We start from the raw sequence: 9,059 nt of genomic DNA, 5'->3' as shown, positions 1-9,059 counted from the left end.
GGGGTTTCACTCTTCTTGCCCTGGCTGGAGTGCAATGGCATGACCTTGGCTCACTGCAACCTCTGCCTCCTAGGTTTCGATCAATTCTCATGCCTCAGCCTGCCGAGTAGCTGGGATTACAGATACCCACCACCACCCCTGGCTAGTTTTTTGTATTTCTAGTAGAGACAGGGTTTCACTATGTTGGCCAGGTCTCGAACTCCTGACCTCAGGTGATCCACCTGCCTCAGCCTCCCAAAGTGCTGGGATTACAGGCGTGAGCTTCCAGGCACAGCTTTGTCTGGCTAATTTTCTTTTTTCTTTTTTTTTTGTTTTTAAATAGAGATGGGGTTTCACCATGTTGGCCAGGGTGGTCTTGATCTCTTAACTTCTCGTGATCCGCCCACCTCGGCCTCCCAAAGTGCTGGGATTACAGACGTGAGCCACCGCACCCGGCCACAGCCTTCTCTTATATATGAAGTCCCCACAGCAGGCATAATTTGTCCAGTGGATGATATGCAAATATTTCATGCACCTGTGGATCACAGGAATGGTATGTACTTGGTACGCACTGATCTTACCTTGGGGTGGAAGGAGGAGGGGAAAGGAAGCAAAGAACAGTCCCTCCATTCCTGCTGTGCCTTCAGATGTCGCTGGGGCCCAGACTCACTGCAGATGGCCCCCTTCCCAGAGACAGGGGAGGATCCTCCACCCACTCCCCAGCCTCCAGGACCACCCTGACCCCCACCTTTAGGCACTGAAGTTATGATGCGTCTAGACATGTGGATATATTCAAGCTGGGCACAGCGCAGCAGCCACACCCCAGGAGGCTTGGTCAGAGCTGGGGTCCGAAGGGACCACACCCCGAGGGGCTACATGGGGTCGAGGCACACAGGCCACTGCTTCCCGCTCCCCGCCCCCGCCCCATCTTTGAAGTCAGCCTCACTCTGCTCCTCAGGGATTTCAAATGCGCAGAGACTCCGGCACTTTTGCAGAAGTTCGTTCTGGTCCTGACTTGCTCCCGGAGGCTGTGGGGCTGCGTCTGCTGCTCTGGCTAGGGAGCGTGCCGGGGCCCAGTGCCCATGAGCTTTTGAAGCTCCTGGAACTTGGTTTTGAGGGTGTTCAGGTCCAGGTGGACACCAGGGCCCTCCTTGTCCATATGTTTGATGACATTGTGCGCAGGAGTGAGAAGGAGTTGTCCCCTTCCTCCCTTGCGAGGGCAGGCAGCTGCTGTGGTTGACAATGGAGGTGAAGCATCCCTCAGTCTGTGCCCGGTGGCCTCCCCAGCAGAGGCCATGGTGGTGCCAGGGCCCAGTTGGCAAGCCAGTCAGCAGGACCTAGGGGCCACCTGCCAAGTCAAATGAATTTGATAACTGTAGCCAAGTTAAGTTTCCTGATGTTGATGATTGTGCTGTGGTTACGTAAGAGAAGGAAGCATTTCAGGGTAAAGTGTGGTGATGCCTTCAACTTACACATGGTTCAGGTAAACCACCCGTATACGTACATACACTTGCATAGGATATATACACAGACAGGGCTGTGTGTATGTTTACATACATGGATGGAGAGAGAGAGTGAGGGAGAGAAGGGGGAGAGGTAGAGAGAAAGGAAGACAGGAGACAGGAGACAGGGAAAGAGTGGGGAGCAGAGAGGGGGAGGGGAGAGGGTGGAGGAAGGAGAGACTGAATGTTAAAGGAACTAGTCACACGTAAACAGAAAATCTGGGTGGAGGGTGGATGAGTATTCTCTGTACTCTTCTTGTAATTTTCCTTTATTTAAATTGACATCAGGCCAGGCATGGTGCTCATGCCTGTAATGGCAACACTTTGGGAGGCCAAGGCCAGCAGATCACCTGAGGTCAGGAGTTCCAGACCAGCCTGACCAACATGGTGAAATCCCATCTCTACTAAAACTACAAAACTTAGCTGGGCATCGTGGCCCATACCTGTAGACTCAGCTACTTGGGAAGCTGAGGCAGGAGAATCACTTGAAACTGGGAGGCGGGGGTTGCAGTGAGCGGAGGGAGATCGCACCACGCACTGCAGCCTGCGTAACAGAGTGAGACTCAGTTTCAAATAAAGAAACATCAAAATAAAGTTACAAAAAAGTCACTATATTAAAGAATGGGGGTTGGGGAGACTGAAAAAGAGGGTGGAGGCAGCAGGCCTGTGTGATGCTGGAGGTCTAATAGGGCCAGGCCTCTTATCTCTGGCCAGAAAACCAGAGAATTGAGTGGACGTGAGAGGTCCCACCTCTAATGGCCAGCTCCGGAAGTGACTCAGAATACCCTGTTCCAAAGCAGAGGACACACTGATTTTTTTTTTTTTCTTTTGGCTGTTAACAACATTTTTTTTTTAATAGGCTGCAGGACTTACTGTTGGAGGGACATCCTGCTTTTGCAGAGGGAAAGGAGGATTTGCCCTGAGCACTGGCCCCCACGCTCCACTGGGCTTTCCCCAGCTCCGTTGTCTTCTCATCACGGTGGTGGCCCAGTTGCTGGCCCCTGGCTGCTCTGGAAGGCGGCGGCCCTGCTGGAAACCCAGGTCGTGCGGTCACTGACGCCTGCCAGGGCAGCGATGTCAGCTGCACCCCCACCCTTCCCTGTCCAGTTGTCCTCATGTCCGTCTGGGGTGGTTGCTTTTTGCAGAGGTGGCGCCCTGTAAAGCCCTCCCCTGTGACTTGTGCCGGGCAGGCCTGTCATGGCCATCTCTGGTTCTCTAACACCGGAAGCAACACGTGGGGCTGTTCCTTGCACCTGATTTCACTTTCTGGCTCCTGTGCCTTCCAGGTTCCTGCCAGGGGCTCTGCTCTCTGTTTATCCACCCAAAACATAACTGGCTGGGGCAGGAGTGGGCAGACTGATGGACAGAACCCAGATCACTGAAACAGGTCCCAACCCATGAGCGAACTTTGGAGGCGACGGAGGCAGTGTTTCTTTTCTTTTTCTTTTTTCTTTTATTTATTTATTTATTTATTTATTTATTTTTTGAGACAGAGTCTTGCTCTATAGCCCAAACTGGAGTGCAATAGCACAATCTCATCTCATTGCAACCTCCGCCCCGGGTTCAATCGATTCTCCTGCCTCAGCCTCCCGAGTAGATGGGATTACAGGCATGTGCCACCATGCCTGGCTAATTTTTGTATTTTTAGTACAGACGGGGTTTCACCGTGTTGGCTAGGCGGGTCTTGAACTCCTGACCTCAGGTGATCCACCAAGGCGGTGTGTCGAACCTGTTATACAGGCCGGGCAGGGTGGCTCATGCCTTTAATCCCAGCCCTTTGAAAGGCCAAGACGGCAGATCACTTGAGCCCAGAAGTTTGAGACTAGCCTGGGCAATGTGGCAAAATCCTGTATCTATAAAAAATACAAAAATTAGCCAAGTGCAGCCATGCAAGCTTGTGGTCCCAGCTACTCAGGAGACTGAGGTGCAAGAGTCACTTGAGGCCAGGAGGTGGAGGTTGCAGTGAGCCGAGATCACACCACCTCACTCCAGCCTGGGCGACAGAGGGAGGTCCTGTCTCAAAAAACAAAAACAGAAACAAAACCCATTGTACAAAGCTGGCTATTGAATGAACTGGCCAGAGCTTGGAAAACGTAAATATGAACCTTTTTACTGCCGTCATTGACACTCTTCCCAGAGGGGTCAAGTTCTCAACATAAAAACCAAAACCAGGAAAAACCAGAAGGAATCTTCATTGAATCAGTCTTTGTTTCTTTCTTTCTTTCTTTCCTTCCTTCCTTTTTCTTTCTTTCTTCTTTCTCTCTCTTTCTCTTTCTTTTTTCTTTCTTTCTTTCTGCTCTCTCTCCCTCTCTCTTTCTTTCTTTTTTGAGACAGAGTCTCGCTCTGTGGCCCAGGCTAGGGTGCAGTGGCACAATCTCTGCTTACTGTAACCTCTGCCTCCCAGGTTCAGGCGATTCTCCTGCCCCAGCCTCCCGAGTAGCTGGGATTACAGGCACCCACCACCACGCTCAGCTAATTTTTGTATTTTTAGTAGAGACAAGTTTCACCATGTTGGCCAGGCTGGTCTCGAACTCCTGACCTCAAGTGATCCACCTTGGCCTCTCAAGGTATTGGGATTACAGGCATGAGCCACCGTGCCCAGCCTCAGTATCTTTTATAAAGCATCTTGGAATGGACAAAGCCTTTCTAAGCAAGATAAAAACAAGACACTGACCAGAAATAGAAAACGAAAATCAGAAAGAAACAGTGATAAATATGACAGCATAAAGATTTAAAACTTTTGACGAGTCAAGGTGGCTCACGCCTGTAATCCCAGCACTTTCAGAGGCTGAGGGGTGCAGATCACCTGAGGTCAGGAGTTCAAGACCAGCCTGGTAAACATGTTGAAACCCTATCTCTACAAAAATATAAAAATTAGCTGAGCATGATGGTGGGTGACTATAACCCCAGCTACTTGGGAGGCTGAGGTGGAAGAATCGCTTGAATCTGGGAGGCGGAGGTTGCAGTGGACCAATATCATGCCTCTGTACTCCAGCCTGGGTGACAGAGTGAGACTCCATCTCAAAAAAAAAAAAAACCCTAAAAGTTCGGGCATGGTGGTTCACGTGTATAATCCCAGCATGTTGGGAGGCCGAGGCAGGCAGATCACAAAATCAGGAGTTCAAGACCAGCCTGGCCAACATGGTGAAACCCTGTTTCCACTAAAAATGCAAAAATTAGCCGGGCATGGTGGTGCATGCCTGTAATCCACTACTCAGGAGGCTGAGGTGGAAGAATCGCTTGAACCCGGGAGGCGGAGGTTGCGGTGGGCTGAGATCGCACCCCTGCACTCCAGCCTGGTGACAGAATGAGACTCCGTTAAAAAAAAAAAAAAAAAGATTTAAAACTTTTGCAGGAAAGAATCCACACCACAAAGTCAAAAGGCAAATAAAAAAGCAGCACAGGAGGGTAGGGATGAGGGGGACAGGTAAAGCTAACTCCCTTCTGTATAAAAGTCATACGAAGCAATAGGAAAACCATTAGTAATCCAACAGAAAAGGAGGCAAGGGACGGCAATTGCCCAGGAACAGGCAATTCACAGAAATTAAGTGACCGATGAACTTGAGGTGACCAGCCTCCCTTTTAAATAAAGAGAAATAGGTTAAACACAGGTTGTTTTGTACTCTCAGACTGGCAGCGATTACAACATTTTGAAGAACTCTCAGGTGTGGACTTGACCTTTTCATGGTGACCAGGGATACCTTTGACTCTGAAAATTCAGCAACCAATAGAACCAGTTCAACCTCACACCTCCCTCTCGTCCTGTTCGGGTCCCTCTTTGTGTTGTTCTTGCCCTCATTTTCCCTCTCAACCTTGCTTCACAAAACTGCTCACAATTTTGTGAATTAAGCTGAGAAATACATTCAAGCTACTAATCCCTCATCTAATTCATAACGATTGTTCCTGGTAGAAATGAACAAAACAAAATGTATTTGATAACAGCTAAAAATTTACATAGTAAATGTCTTTGCAAAAACTGATATGAGCCTCAAGGCTTTTTTAGCTACTAAATTTAGATGTTAAAAGTTTGACTCCCAGACAATCAGAACTTGGTAGAGATAATGTAGAAGGCTCAAAATAGCAGAAGATATTATTGATAAATAATGATTGATATTGCCAAAAGCTGACCTATAAATTAAATATGTGTTACAAAATCTGGGCTGGGCGCAGTGGCTGAGGCCTGTAATACCAGCACTTTGGGAGGCTGAGGCGGCTGGATCACCCGAGGTCAGGAATTCGAGACCAACCTGACCAGCATGGTAAAACTCTGTCTCTACTAAAAATACAAAATTAGCCGGACATGTGATTCACGCCTGTAATCCCAGCTACTTGGGAGACTGAGGCAGGAGAATCACTTGAACCTGGGAGGCAGAGGTTGCAGTGAACGGAGACCCTGTGATTGCACTCCAGCCTGGGGCAACAAGAACGAAACTCCGTCTCAAAAAAAAAAAAAAAAAAGGCAGGCGCGGTGGTTCCCTTCCTTCCTTCCTTCCTTCCTTCCTTTTTTTCTTTTCTTTTCTTTTCTTTCTTTTCTTTCTTTTCCTCCTTATCAAGACCGGCTCTCACTCTGTTGTCCAGACTGGAGTGCATGGTGCCATCTCAGCTCACTGCCACCTCTGCCTCCCAGGCTCAAGCAATCCTCCTGCCTCAGCCTCCTAGTAGCTGGGACCACGGGCATGCAACACCATGCCTGGCTAATTTTCACATTTTTTTGTAGAGACAGGGTTTCACCATGTTGCCCAGGCTGGTCTTGAACTCCTGGGCTCAAGCAATCTGCCTGCCTTGACCTCCCAAAGTGCTGGGATTTCAGGTGTGCACCACTGTACCTGGCCAATAACCTGATTTCTGTTCTCTGTTTTTCCACTCTCAATCTTATATTTAGGTGTCTTTTGACCCCAGGGAAAAATATCTAACCATCAGAACTGCCAGTAACAAGAAGAATATATATATTTTTTGAGAATGAAATGTTGCCCTTCATAGCAGATGCTTCAGCATGTTCTCCATGAATGTGGCTACTGGATGTGTTTTGGCATAACCGTCATGCATTTGGCATGGATAGCACCCAGTCTGGTGTCTTCAAGAAGGCCAACCAGGCGGGCCTCACTTGCCTCCTGCAAAGCGGCAGGAGCTGGGTCCTGGAAGCCCAGATGTGTTGTGAAGACCTCAGCAATTTCAGTGGCGTTATTTTTGGTTTATGTTTGTTTTTTCTTTACTTCAAATTTTTTTCTTTTTTGAGACAGTGTCTTACTGTGTTGCCCAGGCTGGAGTGTGGTGGTGTGATCTCGGCTCGCTGCAGTCCCCCTCCACGGCTAAAGCGATCCTCCCACCTCAGCCTTCAGAGAAGCTGGAACCACAGGTGAGCACCACCATGCGCCGCTAATTTTTTTTTGTGTGTGTGTTTTTTGTAGAGATGGGGGTCTCACTATGTTGCCCAAGCTGGTCTCGAACTTCTGAGTTCAAGCGATCTGCCCACCTTGGCCTCCCAAAGTGCTGGGATTACAGGCATGCGCCACCAGTAGACTTCTGAGAATGTCTGAGGTCATGGGCCCAGTACCCACTCATGAGGATGGGGTTTCTTCACCCTGGGGCAGAAGGCACACACTTGACAGTGGCAAACATTGCTTCCTGGGTGCTTTGTCACAGGCACATTTGTGGAACCGTGGGCTTTGCGCCAGCCGTGGTATAGAGACTGCCTTACCCACCCTTCTCCTTCTGCGGGAGCTTGGGAGCCAGAGGCAGTGCTGGCCTTAGAGAGTGGCAGCCATAAACCCAGCCCTAAATGTTGAGGTTTTACTGCCCATTAGAATGTCCACGAACTTCATAATGTGCATCTTGTTAGTATTATATGTGTAACTGATGTGAATGGTATCAATATAAGAAATAATATTTTTTGATTAATCTTAAGGGAAAGTCTGGGCAACATAGCCAGCCCCTGTTTCTACAACAAAACAAAACAAAACAAACAAAAGCCAAGCGTGCCGGGCGCGGTGGCTCACGCCTGTAATCCCAGCACTGTGGGAGGCCGAGGCAGGTGGATCACGAGGTCAAGAGATCGAGACCATCCTGGTCAACATGGTGAAACCCCGTCTCTACTAAAACTACAAAAAATTAGCTGGGCATGGTGGTGCGTGCCTGTAATCCCAGCTACTCAGGAGGCTGAGGCAGGAGAATTGCCTGAACTCAGGAGGCGGAGGTTGCGGTGAGCCGAGATCGCGCCATTGCACTCCAGCCTGGGTAACAAGAGCGAAATTCCGTCCCAAAAAAAAAAAAAAAAAAGCCAAGCGTGATGGTGTGTGCCTGTGGTCCCACCTACTTGGGAGGCTGAGGTGGGAGGATCGCTTGAGCCCAGGAATTTGAGGCTGCAGTGAGCCATAATCACACGACTGCACTCTAGCCTGGGCAATAGAGCAAGACACTGTCTCAAGAAAAAGGGGGTGGGGGTCGGGGACCAGTTAATAGCTCACAAGACAGTGGAATTAACTGTGGATTCATTTAACCTGACGTCTTTTCCCCAGCGGGTGCAGGACCTCGGGGTGATGCCCATCTGCAAGCATTTCTAACAGGGCAGGTACAGGGAGAGGGGAAGCTGGCTCGAAGCGGTTTCAAGAGTGGGGAACACAAGAAACCAAAAACGAACAAGGAGTTTGCAGGCTAAGGGCTTAGCACGAGTGTGCTGGACAGGGGCTGGCTGCTCCTTGAGCCCCCTACGGGCACTTCAATCCGTCCTCAGCTGTTTTTTTGCACGCACTCTTTGTTTTTTATTTTTCTTTCTTTATTTTGAGACAGTCTTATTTATTTATTTATTTCATTTTTTGGAAACAGTCTCATTCTGTCGCCCAGGCGGGAGAGCAGTGGCGCGATCTCAGCTCACTGCAATCTCTGGGTTCAAGCGCTTCTCCAGTAGTAACTGGGAGTAGAAGCGTGCGCCACCACGCCCCACTAATTTTTGTATTTTTAGTAAAGACAAGGTTTCGCCTTGATGGCCAGGCTGGTCTCGAACTCCTGGCCTCAGGTGATCCTCCCGCCTCGGCCTCCCAAAGTGTTGGGATTACAGACGTAAGCCACTGCGCCCGACCTGCACGCGCTCTTTGAAAGAAGTCGAGGAGGCGCTAGGTGTGGGCAGGGGCGAGCCGGCGCGGGGTCGCCGGGTGCACAGACCGGGACTGAGCAACACGGCGGGCGGACTACAACTCCCGGCACGCCCCGCGCCGCCCCGCCTCTACTCCCAGACGGCCGCGCGGCAGACCGCCTAAGAAGGCGTGCGCTCCCGACATGCCCCGCGGCGCGCCATTAACCGCCGGATTTGAGTCGCCGGACCGTTTGGTGGCGGCGGCGGCGGCGGCATGGGTGCCCCGACGTTGCCCCCTGCCTGGCAGCCCTTTCTCAAGGACCACCGCATCTCTACATTCAAGAACTGGCCCTTCTTGGAGGGCTGCGCCTGCACCCCGGAGCGGGTGAGACTGCTGGGACTCTCGGGGTCCCTCAGGCCCGCTTTGCCCTGTCCCTAGCGAGGCCACTGTGACTGGGCCCCGGGGGTACGAGCCGCCCTCCCCTCCCCGTCCTGTCCCCAGCGAGGCC

At 50.5% G+C, this 9,059-nt stretch overlaps 1 protein-coding gene across 3 annotated transcripts in view; it reads left to right on the top strand.

Annotated features, from left to right (window-relative positions):
* Nucleotides 1-8,707: 8,707 nt before the first annotated feature.
* BIRC5 (baculoviral IAP repeat containing 5) overlaps nucleotides 8,708-9,059 on the top strand; it is a 9,078-nt gene continuing 8,726 nt past the window's right edge. For 2 of the 3 annotated variants that reach the window (XM_032241500.1, XM_032241501.1), the window contains exon 1: nucleotides 8,709-8,935. In XM_032241500.1, the coding sequence (XP_032097391.1) occupies nucleotides 8,825-8,935 (111 nt within the window). In that variant the 5' untranslated portion in view covers nucleotides 8,709-8,824. Of the gene's footprint in view, nucleotides 8,936-9,059 lie in introns of all 3 variants that reach the window. The other variant, XM_032241499.1, reaches the window with a different exon arrangement.

This window comes from Sapajus apella, unplaced genomic scaffold (assembly GCF_009761245.1).
Source record: "Sapajus apella isolate SASKATOON/1434 unplaced genomic scaffold, GSC_monkey_1.0 scaffold48, whole genome shotgun sequence".
In the NCBI taxonomy this organism is placed as follows: domain Eukaryota; kingdom Metazoa; phylum Chordata; class Mammalia; order Primates; family Cebidae; genus Sapajus; species Sapajus apella.
The sequence above is the reverse complement of the archived record's forward strand: the minus strand, read 5'-3'. Positions and strand labels throughout refer to the sequence as shown.